The 26454-nt window shown below is 42.9% G+C and overlaps 2 protein-coding genes across 3 annotated transcripts; one reads left to right on the top strand and one right to left on the bottom strand.

Moving 5' to 3' along the window:
* Positions 1–519: 519 nt before the first annotated feature.
* On the top strand, positions 520–25845 carry LOC117859212 (callose synthase 7). Of its 2 annotated transcripts, XM_034742416.2 has the most exons (42): positions 520–990; positions 1205–1305; positions 2259–2371; positions 2460–2544; positions 2646–2756; positions 2836–2982; positions 3813–3917; positions 4011–4102; positions 4179–4302; positions 5297–5428; positions 5790–5866; positions 7961–8051; positions 16269–16391; positions 16473–16590; positions 16774–17105; positions 17204–17256; positions 17321–17381; positions 17660–17741; positions 17828–17877; positions 17952–18038; positions 18125–18226; positions 18318–18406; positions 18491–18572; positions 18654–18814; positions 18906–19029; positions 19129–19235; positions 19307–19388; positions 19486–19637; positions 19872–19981; positions 20071–20193; positions 20269–20334; positions 20417–20603; positions 20674–20788; positions 21106–21228; positions 21299–21417; positions 21518–21601; positions 22768–22880; positions 22955–23184; positions 23658–24464; positions 24555–24605; positions 24688–24873; positions 25242–25845. In XM_034742416.2, the coding sequence occupies exons 1-42, from the start codon at positions 762–764 to the stop codon at positions 25494–25496; spliced, it is 5781 nt and encodes a 1926-aa protein (XP_034598307.1). In that variant the 5' UTR covers positions 520–761; the 3' UTR covers positions 25497–25845. The 2 variants fall into 2 exon arrangements, with proteins under 2 accessions (XP_034598307.1, XP_072149632.1); XM_072293531.1 differs by lacking the exons at positions 520–990; positions 1205–1305 and having other exon boundaries at positions 2322–2377.
* On the bottom strand, positions 11956–13349 carry LOC140223006 (uncharacterized). Its single transcript, XM_072294293.1, has 2 exons — positions 12227–13349; positions 11956–11993 (listed from the first exon to the last, which is right to left on the bottom strand). The coding sequence occupies exons 1-2, from the start codon at positions 13347–13349 to the stop codon at positions 11956–11958; spliced, it is 1161 nt and encodes a 386-aa protein (XP_072150394.1).
* Positions 25846–26454: the final 609 nt, after the last annotated feature.

Below are 26454 nucleotides of genomic sequence, written 5' to 3'. Positions count from 1 at the left end.
ATAGGTACTGTATCTTATAAAAAACATAAGTAATGGACATCATAATGTAGACTGTAGAGGCAACGAGAGATGAAAGCAAAAGTAGGGATCCTGTTCCCGTGCTATGTGGAGGGGGAGGGAGAGATTATATTATTATTGTTATGATTAATAACAACAGGTCTAAAAAGGCCGGAGAGAGAACAAGCATAAACCTCCCAAAAGCCGCCATTTCCACTGCCCCGGGCCCACCCGTCAGTGTTCGCCACTCCACCTCGTCGGACCGTTGCCGGATGCCACGCCACCACCCTCCGACCGCCGGGGCCCTCCGGAATCCGAAACTCCCGTGGCGTTGCCGGCGTCTCAAATTCCTTGCTTCCGTCGCCGGCCATCCCAATCCCAATTCCAAAATCCCCCCACCGGGCAGGGCACATCCACCGCCCCCATCCCTCCTCCCCGCCAAAAAGCAATGCCATCTCATCTCCCGAAAGCCAAAGCGGCGGCCAAAGCCACAAAGCGAAAAAGCGCGCTCCACACTCAGCGCCACCACTGGCGCCCGCCTCGAGCCCTCCTCCTCCCCCTCCTCTTAAGACGGAGAGGATGCCTTGCCCCGCTCCCCTTCCTTCCCCACCTCGCTTCCTCGCCACCGCCACTTCCTGCGCCACCGCGGCCGCAGCAGCAGCAACCAGTCAGCACCAGCACAAGCAACTCCACCACCCCGCGATCGCGCGTCGCGTCACCAGCAGCAGGGACGCGCGCCGTCGGGATCGGCGGCCTCGCCGGGGATGGCGAGCGCCGGCGCCGGCCCGTCGGGGCCGGTGCGGTCCCAGTCGGGGCGGCAGCGGACGATGTCGCGGTTGCCCACGCGCGCCCTCACCATGCGCCCTGAGGGCTTCTCCGGGGAGGACGGCGTCGAGATAGTCGAGCTCGTGCCCTCGTCGCTCGCGCCAATCGTGCCCATCCTCCGCGCCGCCAACGAGATTGAGGAGGAGAACCCGCGCGTCGCCTACCTGTGTATGTGCTCGCACGCAGCTAGTTTGAAATTTGAATTAGTCGGATGCTGTGATGCTTGTTGGTTGTTAAGAGTAGTCGCACATGTACGCGTTATCCTTCCTAATGCTTATTTGAACTCAACAATGAAACGGGTATTCATGAGCATATTTCTAGTCCACCACCTCCAGTTATCTGAATGTTGTTTCACTTATTCTTCCTTGCTCTGTGAACAAAGGCCGTTTTACCGCATTCGAGAAGGTTCACACTATGGATCCAAACTCAAATGGACGCGGAGTTCGGCAATTCAAAACATACCTGTTGCATAAGCTTGAAAAGGTATGCTTATGCTCGATCCTCATCACCTCGTCAATCCTTGCCGAACTGAACCACCTAATTTTCACTTGTACCATGACAATTGCATGGTGAAGTTCTAAAAACAAAGTTTCATTTCTCAGCCTTTTGTACTCTGCTCAATTTCTGGATAGTGCTGACACCCACCAAACAGCCAAAAACCTGTTTGTATATTCTTATTCTATTTCTAATTGAATTTCTACTTTGTACCTGTCGCACTTCTTCTTGAGCCACAAACGTCCTGGTCATAAGTTTGAGTGATTTGTAAAGGAATTAATTAGCCATCTGATTCAATTGTTTCCAGTATGTTTGGAGGGATCAGAACTGGGTATTTTACTAGCGGTGCCAGGCCACACACCATTTGGTGTCCTTTAGCTTGTCTCAGTACTTCCTGATAAATTGTTTGTCTGTAAGACAGCCATTTACTGGTTCATGCATAAACCAATTAATTTATGTTAGTTTCTTAGAGAACTTTGTGTGGGTTTGTAGTTCCACTTATGTAACAGAATACTCTGAAATGAGAGGTTTTGGATACAACAATCAATGTGAATTGTCCATCACCCAAGAGTTATGTCAATGTGAATTGCCTCATTATGTCAACTACTGCCTCCGTCCCAGAATATAGCAACGTTTAGAGTTTTTCAAAGTCAAACCTTTTTAATTTTGACTACGAATAGCGAAATAATCATAAACACTAATAACATAAAAGTGATGTTAGTAGATTTAGCATGAAACCAACTATTATAATATGTAATCTTTTCTATTCGAAATCAATTATTTTTAGATTTATTGTTGGTCAAAGTTAAAAATGTTTGACTTTGACAAAAAAAAATCTAAACATAGCTATATTTTGGGACGGACGGAGTACTCGTTTTGCTATCCAACCAAAAGTTATGATACATGTGGTCTTTTCATGTTTACCCTTTTTTGTTTGGCAGGATGAACAAGAGACAAAGCGCAGGCTTGCTTCGACTGATGCAAGGGAGATACAAAAGTTCTATGAGTATTACTGTCAAAAATATCTAGAGGAAGATCATGAAAAGAGGAAACCGTAAGGGTGATCATTGTTCATATGTATTAGCAACCTTACAAATTATCATACTTTGCTACATTAACTTATTGTTTGTTGAGTGGCTTAGTGAGGAGATGGCTCGATACTATCAGATCGCGTCCGTCCTGTATGATGTTCTGAAAACCGTGACACCTGGCAAACATCATCCCGAGGTTCTGTATCCAATCATTACATTACCTTACAACATGTTATTTCATCTCCGTCACATTTCCTATATCATGTAATAATATTACTTTGACCTTTTGCTTTTCAGTATGATAAGTATGCTGAAGGAGTTGAAAAAGAGAAAGCTTCTTTTTCACAGTACAACATTTTACCCCTTAATATTTCTGTTCCAAGACAACCAATAATGGAAATTCCTGAGGTCATATACCTTAAGTTTTATTTAGTTTGCTTTGAAACTACCACATGTAGTATGATTTAACGTGCTGTGCAAAATGCAGATCAAAGCAGCAGTTGGGCTTCTTCGTCAGATGGATGGTCTTCCAATGCCAAAACCGCAAAGCTCTGATGGAAAAACAGGGCTTGATGGAATGGACAGACCTGTCCAGGATTTGCTTGAATGGCTTTGGCAAACATTTGGATTTCAGGTGCCACTAAACACATACCAAATGGATTTCATTTTCTTGACTGTACTGCCTTGCTTTATCAAATTCAAATCGTGCACGTCTGATTTGGAAATTCCAGAATTGCTAAATTTTAATAATATTAAGGATGAAGTTACAGACATCAACCTGCAACACTTGTTGGTTTCGATTGAGATTTTGTTCACAGTTTGTTCGAAAAATTTCTTTTTTTTGTGTAAATATGGGTTTTACATTGTTAGGTATAATCACGGAGAGCACTCTGATTTATGTATTGCATTTAAGCGGTTTGCGTGATTTGCTAAAGTTGGGCATATAAAGTGCAAAGTAGCTATTGTTAGTTGACATAGTCTGTTATAAAAAAATCATTATTCAAACAACCCACAACCTTTGCTGTCTCGTGATTTGGTAAATCATGGAACTTGGAAATTTCACGTCTATGCCAAATACACTTGGCTGCACTAATTCCTGAAATTTGGTACGCATAATAATAATATAAATAAAAGGAATGTTATAGGATTCCGTTCATTTGACTTTTACCTTTAGTTTGCCATTCCCATGAGCCAAATGTATAGACTTCTATTATGTATATTCATGGATATTTTGTTTCGTACCTTGCTCTAGTTATGAAGTATTAAGGTTGAGGCAAACATATAGACTTCTATTATGTATATTTATGGATATTTTTTTTCATATCTTACTTTAGTTATGAAGTAATATAGCGTTGGTTGATTTTGGTCCTAGGAAATAAGGTTTACTTTGAATGCATCCTATATTATGCGCTTAGTGTTGATAAACATGTCTTTATAATGTCATGCTCTGTTTCATTGTTGTAGAAAGGTAATGTTGAGAATCAAAAGGAGCATTTGATTTTGCTGCTTGCAAACATTGACATGAGACAACAGGGTCATGCCCACCAGAGTGAAAGACATGTTCATATGGTAAAAAATCGTTTCAACCTTCTTATTTTAGTTACATTGAATCGATTCAACTTCTTAGGGGGGCTCTTTTGCATACACTTCACCTCTTTGCAGATACGTAATAGTACGGTGATAGACTTGATGGACAAGATTTTTAAGAACTACAACTCCTGGTGTCAATATTTGCATTTGGAGTCAAACATTAGGTCAGTATGTATCAGTTTGATGTGCATCTTGTTCTTGAATTTTACCTCATTAACTAAGAGAACTTTTAAATCACAGAATTCCAAGGGATGCCTCCACACAACAGCCAGAGCTTCTTTACATAGGGCTGTATTTACTGATCTGGGGTGAAGCTTCTAATGTCCGCTTCATGCCTGAATGTCTTTGCTATATCTTCCACCATGTAAGTGGCAACATAATTCTACTTTTTTTTTCATTCCTTGTGTGGGAGCTTTTATCGTAGTTCACTAGCTGTTTCTTCTTTGATATATTTCATTGAATATTTAATTTGTCTAAATTCTTTTTACATGTCAAGTTCATGCAAAAAATCTTTTTTATTTATTTCGTAGCTGTTTTTTCTTTGATATACATAAATCTCAACAAATAGCGACAAGCGGTGCTGGTGTGTCAAGTTGTTTTTATTAGCTTTTATGGTCTCTTTGTGTGAAGTGCATAATCTGGTTGTACAAGCCAGTGTGTGGTGTGCATGGATACCATTAACAATATCGCTTTAAAGAATGCCATCTTCTCCATGTCACGGGATACAGTCCTGAGAACAGGTAAACTTCTCAGTTGCATGTATGGATTTTCACGATATCCATGAAAAAGGGAAACATAGTGTTGAGACAGAGCATAATGGTTCGTCCTCTATCCCCTAAGGCTGAGACATGTTAATAAGAGATTATTCCAGGCAATAATTTGTCACCTTATGAAAAAAAAGACATTGATGTGTAGCTTTTGTGAATTTAGGCACCATGTAAGCATCTTGCGAACATCAGGTCTATCAGTGTAACAAGACATTATGTGGATGTGTTTGTGTGTGCAACACTTGATGTTGAAGTATAAGTGAATCGCACACATCGAGTTGATACTTGATTCGAATACAGATAAGCATAAAGTCCAAGAAAAGTATGTAAGCATGAAGTATACGAAACAAGTTCCAGGCATACTGTCTAGTACCTTGAAATAAATGCAAGAGCCTATGTGTTTTTCAATCTTTGCATGATCTTTTTTTCATCTTTTTCATCAAGCACTCATCTTCTTCAAATATTTGAAGTGGACTGCACAACAATGTTCTTGGCTTTTCCTCATAAATAGCCTGGGGGCCAATGCCATTGTTCATGTCTTAACACATGCTAACTCATTAATATTATTTTTTCCCTGAATTCATGAGGTAGATGGCCAGAGATTTACATGACATAATATCTGATAGAAGAGATGGATGGTTTGATCCACCATTCCAGCGAGAGGGGAGTGATGATGCATTTCTGCAGCTAGTGATTGAACCCATCTACAGTGTTATGCAGAAGGTATTTGCTCATGTTATTGTTAGGTGTAATGTATGTGTATGGCTAACTCTAATTCACTTGTACATATGCCTACATCCTAATGGAATAAGTTTGCAGTTGTTAATAATCTTTTGTCTATTACTTATAAGGGGAGATTTGGTTTTATAGAATCAAAATAATACACTTTGGAAGAAAACAACACCAAAATGTTTTGGTTCACTTTGATAGCATCAAAGGCTGGTACTGTTTAGTTTGTAGCATTCCGTGCAGAATTGGATGCTACTAAAGTGATAAATACCTTTCAGTGTTATTTCTATGAAGATAAGTTCGCTTATCTTTTATAATGTTGTTTGCATTTTTGAATTTTCACCTGATGCAAAAGGAAGCTGCAAGGAGCAAACGTGGTACAGTGAGCCACTCAAAGTGGAGAAACTATGATGACTTGAACGAATACTTTTGGTAATTCCTTCACTTCTTTTTTGAAACGTTGGTAATTCCTTTTTCATAGCACATTTCTGTCCTCTAGCAAAGGCAAAAAGCAACAAATTTGAAATCACTAATGCAAATTCAGCTGCCTCTCACAATTAAAGAAAAATAGCTGCCTATGCTATGATTAGGAGCTAGGAAGCACTCCGCTACCTTCCTAGCTCTTACCTCTTAGTGCTTTCTATAACACATTTGAAACCAAGGTGAGAAAAGGAAAAGTATCTACCCATAAGAAACTTATCTCCTGAAGGTCCTGGGTCTGAATAAGCCTCCTTGCAAAATAAGCAAGAGTAAGGCTGCCTAGAAATTTCCTTCCCTATTTTTTTTTTCTAGAACTCAAAGGAGACTTTGCATGTCATTTCATTAATAGAAGAAGAAAAATAAATGTTAGGTTACAGGCCTAACCACCTATATTACACATATGTCACTCGTGCCGCAGACATGTAAAAGGGAGACCAAATTACCAAAAGAGAAGGATCCTATCAAGCTAAAAGCGTACGACCTCTGAGATCATTCTGCACTTCCTGGAAGAGTTTGTTTGGGTTAGGTGAAGCTACGTTGAAGATACAATCGTTCCGGTGCTTCCAAATTTATCAAGCGACTAACTGAACCAATGTGTTGAATTCTTTGAGGTGTTACCATTAACCTTGTTACTAGAGAGCTGTGTTCAAGGTGCTAGCTTCACGCATCCAATAAAGAGGGCCGCATACACTGATTTGCTTGTATAGGTCCCTTGAGCCAACAACTTCCAAAGTATTGGTCTGGCGTGTCATGTTGAAGTTGCATAACGTCCAGTGTCTCCCACAGCTCTAGGTACTCCACCAAAGCAAAGATAAACAAGGCTCCTCGAATATCAGAGACCCACATTCTGTCAGTTAATGCCTCCTGTACAGTTATGCGGTTCAAAGTTCTTTTTGATACTAGGACAGTAAGGTTAGGTGCAAGTTCCATAACTGCTCTCCCATGAAGCCAATGATTAGTCCAGAAATTGGTGGATGTACCATCACCAGCCATCATAACCTTAGCCATTACAATGCCTTTAGATTGGGGGGCACCTACCTGCAAACCGTTCTAGGGTCGACTTGGATCGGTCTTTTTTAGCCATAACTACGTAACGAGAGTGTCCAGCCAAGTTTTTGAAGGTCATGAATCCCTAGGCCTCCACATTGAATCAGCGAACATATCCATGGCCAAGAATCCAAGTGATTACCTCAAAGTGATTACTACTACAAAAAAAAAAAAGAATCCAAGTGATTACCACTATTTGCTCATTCCCAAACTTTACATAGAAATCCACGTCTTCTTTTGTCAATTTCCTTGAGAGCCCATTTTGGAAGTTCTTGTGATCATGAGGTAGATACGTGCAGCAGAGTACTGCTTTGACCATAATCAACCTGCCAGCCCTGTTCATGAGAGAAGCCTTCCATCCTTGTAGATAATCAGCTATTTCATCTGTAAGGAATCCCAGGGCTTCCTCTGTTGATCCCACCCACCCGAAAATAATAAAGCCTGAGATAAACACAAGGAAATTCCTTTATCTCATGGGCATATTCTTGGGTAACCGCAAGATCTTCTTCTTGACATCTAATAGGAGTGAATAACACAGGAACAGAATCATGTCATCTGCATAAATGGAGGCCCAGTGTTTCACCCCACATGCGGATAACTAATGGTTGTCAAATACCAGCTGTGTCTGCCTGGTTTATTAGCAGGTTTATCCTTCACCAGAATAAAAAACATAGGTGAGAACGGGTCACCATGCCAAAGACTTCTATGATTAATTTCTTCACCTGGTTCACCATTAACCAATACTCGAGTAGAGGAAGACTAATGGGCTAGTGAAGAAAAGTACATTGCACCACCCTATCATTGTTAGGGCATAAATCAGAAAACACTGGAGTAAATTCTCCATTTTCATAAGAGCCTTATGCTTATTGAAACACATCAAAGAAAAATTGGAACATATATCATGAAAAAGAGGGTTTATTAGAAAGTTTCCAAAAAAATAAAATAAAGCAAATAAGCTTTGTTGCCAGTTTCCCTTGTGATGAGCCTCTACATTTTCAGGTCGAAAAAATGCTTCAAAAAACTTGGATGGCCAATGGATCCAACAGCTGACTTTTTTGCGGTGCCTACCAGAACCAAGAATGAAACTGAGGTTATTCATTAATTATTTGCATTCTTTTGTTTTTTTGTTGAATATGTACTGGTATCAGTTTGACAAAAGCATGACTAGTTTCTGTTTCTCAAGACGTGATTTGAAATCGGATTCAAGAAATATAATCCACATTCCACACATCATCAACTCTCTGATCATTGCATGGTTTGTCCCTTGTGGAGTTTAGAAAAGACTACTGGTTTCTAGATTTTTTTTACTATGTATTGTCTCATTCCACAAAGCTGAAATTCATCTATTTGTAATAATCTGGTCCAAATAATTTTTACACAAGGTATGCTAGTAGCTAACTACAGTGTTTAGTTTAGCTAATAAATATAGTTGAATCTCCCCCCCCCCCCCCCCCCCCCCAAAAAAAAATGTAGTTGGATTTGTGCCGTTCTGTTTCATTCTTAATGTGTAGACAAGACCTTTTAAACAAATACATCTAGCTCTCATTGAATTATTGGATAAAAAATACAGAAGTTCCTCAATAGATGTGAATTTCACCATGTAGAAGTTACGTTGTATGAATACCTGTAGTAAAAGTGTACGGATGCCCTCATTTGTCTTGTTATGGACCAACTTGTTGGGGAGGCTAAGTATGGAATGGATAGAGGATGGATTTGATTAGTATAGGGAGTATTGAATGTTTAGGCAATACACCACACCCTGAGAGGAGGGGGGTGCCTTTCATATATAGATGCCAATAGGCTGATAGTACAACAGGAAGCTGTATAGGCTGGAAGTACAAAAGATAGAGGGAGAGTACAACTGTACATATCTAATACCCGCCCGCAGTCACAGGGGGAGCTTGGCGGACACCAAGACTGGACCTAAACTTAGTAAACAACTGGACAGGAAGACCCTTAGTCATGATGTCAGCATACTGATGGGATGAAGGAACATGAAGAACACGAACTTCTCCCATGGCGACCTTCTCGCGGACGAAGTGGATGTCAATTTCAATGTGCTTTGTCTGTCGATGATGAACAGGATTGGCTGTCATATAGACAGCACTAACATTGTCACAATAAACGAGCGTAGCCTTGGAGAGAGGAACATGAAGTTCTTGCAGAAGCTGCCGCATCCAACAACATTCTGCCACAACATGGGCAACAGCCCTGTACTCAGCCTCGGCACTAGAACGAGATACCGTAGTCTGCCGCTTCGAAGACCAGGAGACTAGAGTGCCACCAAGATAAACACAATAGCCGGAAGTAGAACGCCGTGAATCAGGACAACCAGCCCAGTCTGCATCAGAATATGCTGTGAGATTGTCCACGGGTCCAGAGGACAGTTTGCCTTTGACATAGCGGAGGATGCGCTTGACAAGCACAAGATGAGGCTCGCGAGGAGCATGCATAAACAGACAGACTTGTTGAACAGCATAGGCGAGATCAGGTCGAGTCAGAGTAAGATACTGTAGAGCACCAGCAAGACTTCTATACTCGGATGGGTCTGTAATGGGAGGCCCGTCTGTGGAGGAAAGCTTGGACTTACTATCCACTGGTGTCGATGTAGAGTGGCAGTCACTCATACCGGCGTGCTGGAGAAGATCCAAAGCATGCTGTCGCTGAGATAGAAACAGTCCATCAGAAGTCCGTGTGATCGAAATCCCTAAGAAGTGATGAAGCACCCCGAGATCTGTCATAGCAAACTCTGTGTGAAGCCGATCAATGATATCCTGAAGTAAGGCTGGTGTCGAGGCGGTGAGAACAATGTCGTCGACATACAACAATAGGCAACAATAGGTAGGTGATGCTGGCGCCATCCTTGTAGACGAACAAGGAGGTGTCGGAAGCCGAAGAAACAAAGCCCAATTGTCGTATATATGTGGCAAACCGCTGGTACCAAGCACGTGGAGCCTGCTTCAGTCCATAGAGTGACTTCTGTAGGAGATAGACATGATCAGGGTGAGCTGGATCCACAAAACCAGGAGGCTGCTGGCAGTACATTGTCTCATCAAGATGACCATGAAGGAAAACATTTTTCACATCCAACTGATGAATCGGCCACTCACGAGAGGCTGCAATACTCAGAACAGTCCGGATGGTTCCCGGTTTGACCACCAGGTTGAAGGTCTCATCGTAGTCAACCCCATGCTACTGTGAGAAACCCTGAACAACTCAACAAGCCTTATGACGAGCAAGAGAGCCATCTAAGTGAAATTTATGCTTGTAAATCCACTTCCCGGTCACCACATTTGCATGAGGGGGCCGAGGTACGAGGCGCCAAGTGCCATTGCCGACAAGAGCCTTGAACTCATCAGCCATAGCAGCTTGCCAATTGGGATCGGCAAGTGCACTGCGATAGTTGGACGGGACCGGAGAGGCAACCAAATGCTGAGCTGACAAGTTCTTGTAGTTGACGGGCTGGATAGTACTAGTGTGCAGCCTCGTCGTCGGGCGAGGTGGGGGCGGAGGCGGCTGTAGCTCAGGCATAGGAGTTGGTGCTGGAGACGGAGGCACCGGGAGTGGCTCCCGGAGACACCGACTGTAGAACTTGCCGCTAAAGCGGCCCGGGAGAGGTGGTACTGGCAGCTGAACAGCAGTAGCCGAAGCACCACCCGCTGGTGGCGGAACAGCAGCAGCCGAAGCACCAACTGCTGGTGGCGGAACAGCAGCAGTCGAAGGTAGCTGCTGGTGGCGGAACAGCAGCAGTCGAAGGTGCTGCTGGAGGCTGGACAGCGGCAGCCGAAGCACCAACTGCTGGTGAAGGAGCGCCGGGGGATCCTAGCGGGGGCACGAAACCACGCCCGTCTGGACTGGAAGGGACCGAGGGCCCTGGATACAGAACCGCTCCTGAGATACAGAACCGCTCCTGCTAGGTGTTGGGAAGGGCAACACATGCTCCTCGATAGTAGGGAAAGACGGAGCTGCAGGGGTAGTAGGACAGTAGCAAAAATTCGAGTCATCATCTAAGAGGAAATCAAAGGAGCTGTCGGGGACAGGGGTCTCGCGAGCGAAGGGGAAGGAGAACTCATCAAAAACGACATGGTGTGATATGATGATGCGGCGAGTAGCGAGGTCAAGACAGCGATAGCCTTTATGAGAGGACGGATATCCCAAGAACACACAAGCCGTGGACCGAGGAGCCAACTTATGAGGAGAAGTGGCTTGGAGATTTGGGTAGCAAAGACACCCAAAAACTCAAAGGTGCTCATAGGTATGTGGAACGCGGTACAGGCGTGTGTGGGGAACTTCATGGCCAATGGAGGATGAAGGACGACGGTTAATCAAGTATGTGGCTGCGGAAAGGGCTTCAACCCAATAGGGCGGCTGCATGGAAGCATGAATGAGCAATGTGCGCACTAAGTTATTAATGGTGCGAAGCATACGCTCAGCCTTGCCATTTTGAGGGGATGTGTAAGGACAAGAAAGGCGAAAAACAATGCCACGGGAGGCCAAAAAGGTGATTGGCATTATTAACGAATTCTTTACCATTATCAGTTTGAAAACACTTAGTTGGAAGGCCAAACTGCGTATGAGTGTATGCAACAAAATTAACCAAGTGCTCATGAACATTCAGATTTGCACTTAAGGGGAAAAGTCCAGCAATAATGCGAGTAATCGTCGATCATGACCAAATAATAACCGTAGCCAGAAATACTAGTGACAGGTGACGTCCAAACATCACAATGAACAATTTCAAATGGAGAAACTGTTTTGGAGGAAGGACTAAATGGCAGCCGCGTGTGTTTGCCTAGCTGACAAGAATGGCAAAGCGAGCGAGCTACTTTAGTGCAAGAAATGGACTGCAAGAAATGGACTGATTATTCTTGAGACGGACTAAAGCAACCGAACTAGGATGACCAAGACGTTGGTGCCATAGAGAGGATGAAGCAGCGACAAGGGCGTGTGCAGCGGTGGCGGTGACGGCAGGAACAGTGTAGAGATCACCGTCACTATTGCAACGAAGAATCACGCATCCCGTCCTGAGTTCCTTCACAGAGAAACCAAAGGCATCAAACTCAATGGAACACTTATTGTCTCGCATGAACTGACGAACGGAGAGCAAGTTGCGAATTAGCAAGGGAACAACAAGGACGTTGTTGAGCTGAAATGTGGAGGTAGCAGCATGCAAGGTGGAATTTCCTCTAGATGTGACGGGAACATGCGTACCGTTACCTACTATAATAGAAGAATGAGAGGCAGGAGAACAAGAGAGGAGTATACCATCGGAGTTGTGCATGTGGGTGGAAGCGCCGGTGTCCAGGACCCAGGGGTTGGAGCCCTGGAACGACATCTCCTGCAGGGCAGCGATCAGCCCTGCCTGATCCCAAGATTGGGCTGGCTGCGATGCCGGGAGGTGGGGAGAGGCATACTGCGGCACTTGTGGTCCAAAGGCGGTGTGGGCCTGCGGCGCTGAACCAAGCAGGCCCTGTCCACCGCTCCAGCCTTGGCCACCACGCCAATTCTGGGCGCCAGAGGAGCCGCCGGCCTGCTGTATGGTCCATGGATTGAAGCAAATCCATGGGCCGGTGGGAGAGGGTGCACGTGGCTGCTGCTGGCCACCCCAGCCCTGCTGCTGGCCTCCACCACCGCCCCAGCCCTGCTGCTGGCTGCCCCCACCACCGCCGCTGGTTCGCTTGCCGTTGCCCTTCTTGCGCCGACCCTGCTGTTGCTGGGATGGCATGGAAGGAGGGTGGCAGTTGGAGCCACAGCCGGATGGTGTGGAGGCAACAAGGGCAGTGGAAGCCGCAACCTTGGCTTCATTCGCCAAATGCAGCTCCTTGAGGGCGAGTTGATCAAGCGCCGCAGCAAAGGTGATGTTCGGCGTGGCGGCGGTGAAGTCACCAGTGGTGCTGTAGCGGGGGTTGGCGCCGCGGAGGAGGTTGAGGATGAGCGTGGAGTCGGCAACGGGCTGCCCGACGGCGCGAAGGGCATCGGCAACTCTCTTCATCTTGTTGTAGTCTTCAACAAAGAGGTCCCCCTGAGTCATGGAGTGGAACTCATGACTCAGGAAGATGGCGCGGGGAGCCTGGTTGGCCTGGAAGTGACGTTCGATGGCGACCCAAAGCTGGTGCGGGGTCTGGTTGTCTTCCATGGTGAAGTCCAAGACGGAGTCGGAGACGGAGCCGTACAGCAAGCTGCGGACACAGCAATCTGCTTGGCTCCATGCAGCAGTGATGGGATTGGGAGGAGGGGTCCCGTGGATGTGCCCCATGAGGCCAAACTTGCCACACATGGCCTGGAAGAAGGAGCTCCATTTGCTGTAGTTGGAGGAGCGGAGTTCCAACGTCATGGGGACGTGGGACTTGACAAGGATGGTAGCGTAGGGGCTCACTGCATCAGCCATGGCGGCAGGAGAGTCACCGGAAGAGTTGACAGCAACAGGTTCAGAAGAAGAGTTGCTGGTAATGGTGGACATAAATAGCAGGAGCAGTTGATGGAAGAGGAAGGGGTAGTGCTGGTGGTGGCGTGCCTGGTGGAGGAGGAGAGGAGGAGGCGCCCGTGGAAGAGAGAAGGGCGCCTAAGCAGCGGAGGGGGGCGAGGGGGCACATGGCAGGCCTAGAGAGGTGCCTGTACTCGTGATACCATATTGAATGTTTAGGCAATACACCACACCCTGAGAGGAGGGGGGTGACCTTTCATATATAGATGCCAATAGGCTGATAGTACAACATGAAGCCGTATAGGCTGGAAGTACAAAAGATAGAGGGAGAGTACAACTATACATATCTAATAGGGAGAATAGATGGATACATATAGGAAGTGTAACACCCCGCTCCAAAATTTGCTTACGACCCAGCTCCTCACGTGGAAAGGCCCCGCATACACATAGCACCTCTCTTACACATCATCCTCACTTCATGTAAAAGGGTTAACTGGAGGTGCTATGTTTGAAACGGCAATGGTTATAAGCTGGCCCTCACCCCTCTAGACTTCCAAGGTGGTACTAAACCCACCAACTACAACCACAACTGAGGAACATGGGTCAACAACTACTACAAGAGGATATTGGGCTGGGGTGTATTTTTTTTAGTTAATGGAAAGTTTATTTCCAGCTTCAGTCATTCTCTAGTGAGAATGCATTAGACCACAAGGTGGGTGGAGGATCCGGCGGGCAGATGGCCGGACGAGCGGCGGCCGCAGGCGCGGCGCGGTGGGCGACGAGTGGCAGCGACAAGCCCCAGGCACAGCGCCGGAGAGACAACCGGTGGATCCGGCGGCTTCCCGCCCATAGACGAGGGGCGAGCAGCGAGCAGAGGCAGCAAGAGGACGAGCGGCGGATCTGGCGGGGGAGAATAGCATGCAAGTGCATCGTGCGAAGGGAAAAAAAGGAACCCTAGGGCAGATTGAGAAGAAACCTAACCCTATTTTGGCTCTGTACCATGTTAGGAATAGCACTTGTATTCATAATAGGGGCACTATGCATATTTATATACAGGTACATAGAGGGGGAAATATACACAAAACCCTCTAATACAAAAGGTAAAATACCAACAGTACATATACATCTAACAGATGTCACCACAACAGAAAAAAAGCACACGTCCAAAAGGACATATAGCCAAGACTTGATAAACCCTAACTCCAAAAAAACGAAAATAGATCTCCAATAAAAAGCTCGCGTAGTCATCATGAACCGACCTGAAGCATTATAGCTTGTTAGGTAATGTCGACTCGAAATGAGCTAGCTTCACATATTGGATGAATGCCGAACCGGAGCTTGAGCCAAATCCATATTGGAATGGCATCAAGCCCTGGAGTGCAGCAACCATCGTTGAAGACAATGGCCTCACACTGCCGGCACCTTAGAGAGATCCTCCCAATACGAGAGCAGTGGCAACAAACACACCACCACTCACTGGCCACAAGGACTAGCGTCGTTACACCGAAAAGTTTGCCGATGAAGCACCCAACAAAGGGGGCTGCTGATGGATATGGCCAGGAGGCCATCAACGAGTAGATTTGGTAATCTGCAGCCGCCATCAACCCAACTTGCGTCCAGGGTAAGCACGTGCGTACGAGTCAGAGCTACGTGATGGATGACGCACCGCTACATCACGTGGGGACCACCTCCTCCTTTCAGTGGATGTGCGCGGCCCAGGGCCCACCCACTGCTGCCGCCCAAGTTGGAACCGACTACGTCATGCCGCCGCTCCCAGCCATCTCCGCCACCACCAAGCAGCCGAGGCCGTGCCACTGCAGATCTAGCTTGGGGCACGGCTGATTCGGGCACCGGGCCGCCGGATCTGGCTGTGGCATCGCTGGAACCGAGCCGAGCATGCTGCGCCTAGCCATGTCGCCGATGACGATGAGAGATCGCCACCCTCGTTGGAGTTCGCCTCGCCGCCGCCTTCCCTGTGGCCACCGGACTTCCGGCCGTCCACTCTGACAATGGCAAGGAGGGCGCATGATGGCTTGGTCTGGCGGCGGCGTGGCGTGGGAGCTGCCCGTGTCGCCTGCGGGGGTGACGCAGGGGCCTTGTGTGTTTTGCGCCAAGAATCTTTGGGCTTGGGTACAGGAAGGGAGACATGAGGGAGGTATCTGTGGTTTAATCTTTGCTTAATTGATCGCAATGGTTTCCTAGTTAGGGCCTTGCAACCTTAACTAAAGAATAGATACGGACCTAATCATAAAGACAATAAAGAGAATAGCAGTAACTACTAAAACTAAAGTTTAATGGGTGTGGTCTTTTAAGGCTCTCTTAGCCATTGCATTATGTCCTCACAAGACAGCTCACCCTTGAGTTATGCTTCAAGTAATGCTGTGTCCAATCAGGCACCTCTCATGAGCCTTGTCTAGCCTCATGGCTACCTGCAGATTGGCCCTGAACATCCCACTTTCTTTCTAGGAGAGACTGAACAGCTCACTTGTTTCCTAGTGATATGGACCACCTGACAGAATAATCACAAGAACATATTTGATTTAAGAGTCACATATCAAGTGATTTTGTATGCCTACTTTTGATGATTTCATTGCTCGTATTTTAAAGGAATCCCATGCCTTGAAAAAGAGCACACTTTGGAATTAAAAGTTCCTTCTTTGCATTGTTGTAATTGTTTGATTCACACTGTCTGATGCTGTGTAGAAATTGCATCTTATTGATGGTATAAGCTCCTCAAATTATCTGTAACTTAGATGGGGGGCAAAGAGAAATGTAGATGAATTTGCAACTGTTCATTAGTTCATATGCATGTCGCTGAAGGAAATTTGATCAGAATTAGTATACCTTGTATTATGATGGAACTGACTTCAGATGTTTGCACAGCAACATGATCATGCAATTCGCAGACGAAGGGCGTCAAAAACAAATTTTGTTGAAGTTCGTACATTTTTGCACCTATTCAGAAGTTTTGATCGTATGTGGGCCTTCTTTATATTGTCTTTCCAGGTAAATGGTGGCCTTTGTCCCTGCAGAAAAGATTGATACATTTTCTTGTATGTGGCACATAATGTATTTATTCTGTTTCAGGCAATGGCAATTATTGCCTGGAGCCCCTCTGGATCACTTTCTTCTATATTTGAAGCAGATGTTTTCAGAAATGTGTTGACAATCTTCATAACGGCAGCATTCCTGAACTTCCTTCAAGGTAAAACGTTACTTTGTGACTCAGCCGCATTCTGTGTTTTACTTATTATGTAACATACTGCATATTTTAAGCAGATCTTTCTTAATTTCGACCTATATGTGGAGTCTGTACAATCCAATTCTGCTCCAGCCCTTGTTTCAAATGCAACACAATTTCTGAATTTGGTCTTTTAAACCTTTTCAGCCATGCTAGAGATAATTCTCAACTGGAAGGCTTGGAAGAGCCTGGAGTGCTCACAAAGGATGCGATGTATCCTGAAATTTGCTGCAGCCATTGCTTGGTTGATAATTCTTCCAATAACATACTCAGGCTCCATTCAAAATCCCACAGGCCTTGTGAAGTTCTTCAGCAATTGGATCGGGAATTTGCAGAATGAATCAATTTATAATTTTGCTGTTGCCCTTTACATGCTACCAAACATCCTCAGTGCCCTGTTTTTCATATTTCTACCAATTCGAGGGGTCTTAGAGCGCTCAAATTCTCGTATTATTAGGTTTCTTTTGTGGTGGACTCAGGTAAGATTTTATACTTTAACTAGATTTATGCATTAAGTTCTTAGCAGAATTGTCTGTATTTTGTAAACAACTTCTCACACATTTTGTTTTCTAATCAGCCGAAGTTATATGTTGCCCGCGGCATGTATGAAGACACTGGCTCACTTCTTAAGTAAGAGTTACATTTTCTTGTTGCTTCTGCTCTATGAGATACTAATTATTGTATATAAAACCAGGTACACAACCTTCTGGATTCTATTGCTTATATGCAAGCTTGCCTTCAGTTTTTATGTTGAGGTTGGTATAAAAATGTTATCCTTTATGACTCTTGATGGCATGTTGCTCACAATATCTTAGCACTAAAATCACAAAGATAGTAACTTCAACTTTATTGGAATAAATGTCCTTTGCCATTAGACTACACTGCCACGCTTGGGCAATTTCTACAAAATCTTAATTCATAGAATCATTTCATTGCTTTATTCTCTTTTTTACTTAAGAGTCTTTGTTAATTATGTATATCTTCAACTATGCAATTATTAATGAGATTTTCAATGCTCATTTACCATTGGCAGATTGCTCCTCTAGTTGAGCCTACCAGGATAATCATGTCACTGGATAGGCCGCCTTATGAATGGCATGAGTTCTTCCCAAACTGTAAGATTATTTTGTGGTATTTTAGTATATTATATGTAACTCCTATGCACAATTTTATTACACTGACAAGATTCTTATTTTCACAGTGCAGCATAATTTAGGAGTTGTGACTACTGTATGGGCTCCAATTGTCATGGTATGTACATTATGAGCATTTTGTGGTAGTTTTTTCCAAAAAAAAGGTTCTCCCTAATTTAAATTTTCGTACAGGTATACTTCATGGACACGCAAATATGGTATGCCATTTTCTCCACAATATGTGGTGGCGTAAATGGAGCCTTCAGCCGCTTGGGTGAGGTTGGTAGCTGGAGATAAGTGTACCCTTGGAGTGCTAACAGTCTATATTTACTGACATTAGTATTTGTAAATTGTTTACCATGAAGATCCGAACCCTTGGGATGTTAAGATCAAGATTCCAGGCAATTCCAAGAGCATTTGGCAAAAAACTTGTACCTAATCGTGGTAGTCATTTTAAACGAGAAGAGGTCTGGTTGCGCTAATTTTTTTTGTACCCATATTTTTTACACTATTGTTTTAATGGATTTAATAGTGGATTTAATGAACCTTTTCCACCAGGAGGACAGAAACCCGCCCTATGATAAGTTTGCTGACATATGGAATGCATTTATTACTTCTTTGCGGGAAGAGGACTTACTGAACAATAGGTTTGCTGTTGGTGTTAAACTTTCTTTATTTTATATATTGACTTGCGGCACACCTTAAAATGATGTGTTTCCTTTGTTTCACAGGGAGAAAAATCTGTTGATTGTTCCATCCTCTGGCGGTGAAACAAGTGTTTTTCAGTGGCCTCCTTTCCTTCTTGCCAGTAAGGTACACACATTATGCACTATTGAACTGCTATATAACCCTGGGGATTCTGTTCTGCTCATCACCAAGATATTTTGTATTTAGATTCCAATTGCACTTGACATGGCAAAGAATGTCAAGAAAAAGGATGATGAACTCATGAAGAGGATAAACCAGGATCCTTATACTGAGTATGCTGTAATAGAATGCTATGAGACATTATTGGATATACTTTACAGCATTATAGTTGAACAAAGTGATAAGAAGTAAGCCATCTTTTCTTTGCCCAACTGATGTTTTGCTTTATAACTTGTGCCTTACTAATTTAGTTGATATTGCATTGCACCATGGCTACAGAGTTATCGATAAGATAGATGAAAACATTAAAAATAGCATTGAATGTAAACAACTTGTGAAAGAATTCCGATTGGATGAGCTTCCTCAGCTAAGTGAAAAGTTTGATAAGCTGCTAGATCTACTGGTACCAACCCCTACCCTTTCTCTTTTTTTAGATAATATATTTTCTGCACCACATGCTCCTTTTACATTTTCCAAAAAAATTGGTTTGTTTCATTTGCAGAAGTTTTATGATGAGAATGATCCTACAAAGAACAATACACAGATTGCCAATCTGTTGCAAGATATAATGGAAATTATCACGCAGGATATTATGAAAAATGGACAAGGGTAAGATGTATGTTTAAATGAGAAGATTCATGGATAATATCTGATGGCTCTCTCTCGTGTGGATATTGCAGTATCTTGAAGGATGAGGGACAAAAACAACTATTTGCAAATTTAAATCTGGACCCATTGAAGCATGTTGCTTGGAGGGAGAAGGTCGTGGTTCCTTTCGAGAAATCAATTTCTGTAGTTACATTTTTTAGCAGTATTGTTTAGAAGCAGTATATTATCTTGTAATACTTTGTGTTAACAGTGTGTTAGGCTTCAACTGTTGTTGACAACAAAGGAATCTGCTATATATGTACCAACGAACTTGGAAGCTCGGCGTAGGATCACCTTTTTCGCAAACTCACTTTTTATGAAGATGCCAAGGGCACCACCTGTCCGTAGCATGATGTCCTTCAGGTAGGCAACCTAGCTCGCTCGCCCTTTCATCAATTCATATTGGCAGCATTTTACAGCTCTTCGCCTTCTTGGCACTCAGTTGGAAACTGTTTTCTGAAGTCAACAATGGCTTTCACAGTTTGCATATTTATGTCAGATCATGCCTTGAAATAATAACACGTACTTAAATGAGCATTCGATTATAAGTTATTATTTCTGATAGTTTGTTTAATTGCCTTTCTGCTTTTGCATCAGTGTTTTAACTCCATACTTCAAAGAGGAGGTGCTCTTTTCTCCGAAAGATCTTGGTAGAAAAAATGAGGATGGTATATCAATATTGTTCTATCTAAGGAAGATATTTCCAGGTATTTTGCAGATGCTAGACCTAAAACTGATCGAGTTAGTTATTTCTGCGGTCAGAAAATGATTCTCCATGACTCTTGTATGTCCATAGATGAATTTAGGAACTTCCTTCAGCGGATAAACTGTAAACCAAAGGATGAAGAGGAACTTAAAGAAAGGATGGAGGAGATCTGTCATTGGGCATCTTATAGGGGCCAAACACTCTCCAGAACAGGTAAAGTCACTAGTGCAATCCTGTGGTTCCTTAACATATAGCATTTTCTCTAACTGTTTGCTTTTACTTTGCTAGTGAGAGGAATGATGTACTACAGGAAGGCACTTGAAATCCAATGCCTTCAAGATACAAAAGATCCTGGTAAGATTAAGCTGTTCATCTTTTCTTTCTCCAATATGTGTCTATCTTTATATGTTTTGGATTGACATTTGTTTTTTTGCAGCTAAATTTGGCCGAGACACATCAATAGAATCCTATCAAGAGTTGCAGTCTGATAGTGAAATGGCACAAGCTATTGCTGATATCAAATTCACCTATGTTGTCTCATGTCAAATCTATGGCATGCAGAAGACGTCCAAGAAAATAGAGGACAAAAACCGCTATCTGAATATCCTCAATCTCATGATAACGTACAGAAGCTAATGCTCAGTAGTTACATAGTAAGCTTGCTCCAACCCATCTGACTTCTAAATTACACAGGAACCCATCACTACGTGTTGCTTACATTGATGAGGTAGAAGCTCCAACTGGGAATGGAACAACTGAGAAGACATATTATTCTGTTCTTGTCAAAGGTGGTGAAAAGTATGATGAGGTATTTGTCAAATAGAATTTGAAGATTTCACTTACCTCTGCATAACACATGAAGTCATATAGTGATATAGAAGAGTTGACTGTATCATAGCAGTAATGCTTTCTCGAGGTTACACTCCTACAAAAGCATCTTTTACTAAATTCACACTCCTCTCAGAAATTTATAGTATGTCATGTTAGTAATAAGTAGTTTATATCAAATTTGTGCACAGATTTATGCAACTAAATGCTCAGGTTTGACAACATCCTGTTATTTCTGTGCACACATGATTAAATCTTATTCCATTTTCATGCTTGGCGCCGTAATTTTTGTTTTAGGAAATTTACCGCATAAAGCTTCCCGGCAGACCAACAGATATTGGTGAGGGGAAACCTGAAAACCAAAATCATGCAATAATCTTCACTAGAGGAGAAGCACTCCAGGCCATTGATATGAATCAGGTTTAGTTCTGAACTCCACATAGTACACATTGTAATAAAGTGCTCATAACTCATTTTACTTTTCTTATAGGATAATTATATTGAAGAGGCCTTCAAAATGAGAAATGTGCTGGAGGAGTTTGAGAGTAGAAAGTATGGGAAGAGAAAACCCACTATATTAGGCCTACGTGAGCATATATTTACTGGAAGGTATGCCCATATACCTAAAGATTTGTTTAATTATATCTCGTTCATTGCATTTGTACCCAAAGAATGTACTGCTATTAACATTGCTGTGTTTCTGTTTTAGTGTTTCGTCACTGGCTTGGTTTATGTCCAATCAAGAGACCAGTTTTGTTACTATTGGACAAAGAGTTCTGGCAAATCCTCTCAAGTATGCAAATCTATCTTTTATTTCGTGTTGACATCAAGTGTATTCCTTTTTTTGTGTGTGGTGGTGGTGGTTGTGTGTGCGCTCGCGCGTGTGTGTGGGGTGGTGGTGGGATGGTGGGGGGCTGCACAGATATAACTATCTAGCCTGTGCCCCTTGTGTTTCAGAGGATACACACAAATAACCTTAATAATATAGATTGCATAGTTGTTTTCTTTTGAATGAAAATTTATTCAAATTGTTCATAAGTCCACTTATACTTCTCCCTTTTGGCCGAACCATGTTGATGTGCAACCATTATTTGTATTTCTGGTTTCGTGCTGGGTATACCTCAAATATACAAAGAAACTGTCCCCTTTTTTCCTGAAGGCAAACTCACATTTAGATCCAGATTAGACCCATTTGGAAGGATAAATTAAACACCTCGATACAATTTAAAAGAGGCCCAACAATTGGTCCTGTTGTTGGAGATAGGATACTAGTTTTATTCCAAGTTGGAGATGGGAGTAAATAGAGATAAAGTTTTCAAGAGTTGTCCCACATTCGAATCAAATACAATCATAACACTATAAATTATTTGCTCAAAATTTTAGTTCCAATCCATCCTGAATTCCCATCTTGTCTTTAACATTTGTCACCGTGGCCAAGAGCCATTGGTCTAATGGCTACTGTGGGTGCACTCTGGAGGGGGGAAGTTGAATAGAAGTGTATATGCTGCTGTCAGCGCAGCCCTTGAAGCTGTTGTCTTGCTATTTCAATCAATTTTTTTTAATTTGGGATCATTCTTTGGATCTGTTGATTCGGTGGGTGCGAAACAAAGGAAAGGAAAGGATAACATGGAACTGTTTTGATGTTCCAATCTACTGAAACTGCATAGGTTGTTGGACCTAGACTATAGAGAGAACAAGAGGGGATTGTGTGTTTGCTGCAGTGGAGCGGAACTTGCTGGAAGATGATGGTACAGATATAATTAACAGATTTTCAAGATGAAACTGGATATCACTAATAGTTTGATATTTCTTCCGTGTTTTTGAATAATGACTGGTGTGGTATTTTTCATGTTTGCCCATATGTGTGTGTGCAAGGTGCAGATTTTCTTCCCATCATGTTATAGCTTTCTTATTGTGACAAGGCTTCGTGTCTTTCTTGTTCATTGTTGCTTGAAACAGGGTTCGGTTCCATTACGGCCACCCAGATATTTTTGACAGACTCTTCCATATCACCAGAGGAGGCATAAGTAAAGCTTCAAAGACTATAAACCTGAGTGAAGATATCTTTTCAGGTACTTGCATCTCGTGCAAACAACTTGCGCTTGTCCTTAACTTGTCAGCCCTTACAAACTTGATATTCTTATAGGTTTTAATTCAACTATGAGAGGAGGAAATGTTACACATCATGAATACATGCAAGTCGGTAAGGGGCGTGATGTGGGAATGAATCAGATTTCTAGCTTTGAAGCTAAGGTGGCCAACGGCAATGGTGAACAAACATTGAGCCGTGACATCTATCGGCTTGGACGCAGATTTGACTTCTACAGAATGCTATCTTTCTATTTCACTACAGTTGGGTTTTATTTCAGTAGCATGGTAAGAAGCTACAATAATAAATTAATAACTAAGGATCTCTAGAACCTTATGTTCAGTGATTACACTATAAATTTCTTCTTGGTATGCAAAAGGTAGGGAGAGTTATACTGGAACTTAAAACCTAAACTACAGAATTTATTTGCAAAATTGAAAGGAGAAAATGAAATATAATTCTGAGTTATCCCAGACACTTGAAAATGCATCCACAACCACAAGTGGAGATAATCTGACCTTATGTCATTTGTTTCCTCGTCACCAGTATACTGAATTTGTCAAACAGTAAGATTTTCATAGTCTTCCATGTTAAAAATTGCTTAAATTGGTTCACTTGAGTATTTCTTTTATTATCAACAAAGGTAGAGGCTTCGGTGTCCTTATGCTCAAAATTGAAGTGTTTTGGTGTCCTTGTGCTCACAATCTAAATGCTGTGTCCACCATGTCTTATGATATTGATCCACTGTTCCTTGTTTCAGGTTACTGTACTTACTGTCTATGTATTTTTGTATGGGAGGCTATATCTAGTTATGAGTGGTCTGGAAAAGTCTATTCTGATGGACCCACGAAATCAGCAGAACGTGAAGGCTCTTGAAAATGCACTGGCTTCACAGTCTGTTTTCCAGCTAGGTTTGCTGCTTGTCCTCCCTATGATCATGGAAGTTGGCTTGGAGAAAGGGTTCCGCACGGCGTTAGGAGAGTTTATAATCATGCAGCTTCAGTTGGCCTCTATGTTCTTCACATTCCAGCTTGGAACCAAAACCCACTACTATGGGAGAACAATACTCCATGGTGGTGCAATATACAGACCTACAGGTCGTGGATTTGTTGTGTACCACGCGAAGTTTACTGAAAATTACCGCTTGTACTCCCGTAGCCACTTTGTTAAAGGACTGGAACTGTTGATACTTCTGGTCGTATATCTAGTCTATGGAAGTTCCTATCGCAGCTCAAACCTATACATATTTGTCACCTGCTCAATATGGTTCCTGGTTGCTTCATGGCTCTTTGCGCCATTTATATTCAATCCATCGTGCTTTGAGTGGCAGAAGACAGTTGACGACTGGACAGAATGGAGGAAGTGGATGGGTAACCGAGGGGGTATCGGCATGTCTGTGGAAAAAAGCTGGGAAGCTTGGTGGATAAGTGAGCAGGATCACCTCAGGAAGACTAGCATCCGAGCCCTTCTGTTGGAAATCATCATTTCACTTCGTTTCTTGATCTACCAGTATGGCATTGTCTACCATCTGAACATAGCAGTAGCACGTCACAACAAAAGCATTATGGTAACTTGTCTAAACACGATCTGCTTTCTTTGTTTTTATAATCTGTACGTTCGCAGGGTATCCTAATGTCATCTCACTTTTCCTTTCTAGGTATATGCACTGTCATGGGTGGTTATGCTCCTTGTTCTAGTAGTCCTGAAGGTAAGACACTGGCCTTTCATTTGGTCTAGCTAGCTCCTATGCCTAGAAATCTTACTGACTGTATGTTCTTCCTTTCATTTAGATGGTTTCAATAGGGCGGCAGAAATTTGGAACTGATCTGCAGCTTATGTTCCGCATTCTCAAAGGCCTTCTCTTCCTTGGCTTTGTCTCCGTGATGGCAGTCCTATTTGTTGTCTTAAACCTTACTATTGCTGATGTCTTCGCTAGCATCCTTGGGTTCTTGCCTACTGGATGGTGTATACTTCTGGTGAGTGAAGCCCTCCATTCACCAAACAATTTGATACTTTAAGTTGAATGTAACATTCAGACCTGCGCACCCAAAAAAAAGGCTGTGCTTGAACTATCTGTTAGGGAATTAATTAAAAAAACTCCCATCGCTAATTCCCCTTCACTTTCAAAATGGTTTCTCTATGGCAAAATAACTCAGTGCTACAATCAGTCGAGAGAATCATGAAGATGCAGTTGATTGGAATGCACATTGATCATATACACATTAGGCAGCTGTACCATTTTAAATAGCACCAAGATTTCTTCTAACAGAAAATCTTGCCCTGATAAGCTTACATCATCTGTTTCATTCTTGCCTAATTATTTTTTATGATTTCTTGCTCGCAGATTGGACAAGCGTGTTCACCATTGCTTAGGAGGACTGTGCTGTGGGACTCCATCATGGAGCTCGGGAGGTCGTACGAAAACATAATGGGTCTCATCCTTTTCCTGCCAATAGGCTTCCTGTCATGGTTTCCCTTTGTCTCTGAGTTCCAGACCCGGCTGCTGTTCAACCAGGCCTTCAGCAGGGGCCTCCAGATATCAAGAATCCTTGCAGGTCAGGAGGTGGATATCGGCGACTGCGAGTCCGAGTCCGAATGACCAGTTCCATCCCTCTTACGAACAAGCTTGGACAGCAAAGCAAGGCACCAGTTCCAAGTTATCTTCCATGGATGTGCTTGTAGTGATCGATTTTGGGCATCTGTAGTGTACTTTCGTCAGGTTTACTACATTAGAAGTACATGGAGCTACCGAGCTACTACTGATATCAGAATTATCAGTATGTGTTTTTGCCCCTGTATAGTGACATATAGTGGTAATTAGAATTGAACATTTATACACACTAATGAGGTCCTGTTTGTATACGTATTTCTGAAACTCGCTTACATACGTATTTCTGAAACTCGCTTACGTAGCACAGGCTTATCAGATAAGCTTGCTTTCTGGAGAATCCGTTGTCTGAATAAGTAGGGTGTTTGTCAATCCTGATTATTTTGTGTTGACTGTCTATCCTGGTTGGTAAATTGACATGAATGCCCCTGAGACTGATAATAGCTCATTTTTGTTGTGAATCTGAGAAGATAATAATTTTGTGAATCTGAGGAGATAATAATTTTGTGAATCTGAGAAGAAGATAATAATTTTAATGTCTTTATTTGATTATACTTCTCCTGACGTGTGATGTGATCGTGATGTATTACTCTGCAACGCAAAAATCGTGGAGTATTCCATGAAAGTATTGGCAAAAATATTTCATGAAAGAAAGAAAGAAACAAAAAAGTTATGATTTACAATAGTATTGTCAAGGAATATATGTTTCTTTACAAAAGTTCCATCAAACAGAGCTATGTGATCTTACAACATGAGCGTCTAAACTGCACAGCACGCTGCTCTTTGTTAGTGTACAGCCATTTCTAAACTGTTATTCTTCACAACTATGAACAACAAAACAAGGCTTTCTGAGATTGACATCCCTCACCACCATGGGTCTATGAACAACAAAGAAGGCTGCATGTGCGAACCATATCTACTAGCAAGATTACAAGAACGGAAGCTGATG

The sequence above is a fragment of the Setaria viridis genome, chromosome 5, assembly GCF_005286985.2.
Source record: "Setaria viridis chromosome 5, Setaria_viridis_v4.0, whole genome shotgun sequence".
Lineage (NCBI taxonomy): Eukaryota > Viridiplantae > Streptophyta > Magnoliopsida > Poales > Poaceae > Setaria > Setaria viridis.
This window is presented reverse-complemented; position numbering and strand designations above follow the sequence as displayed.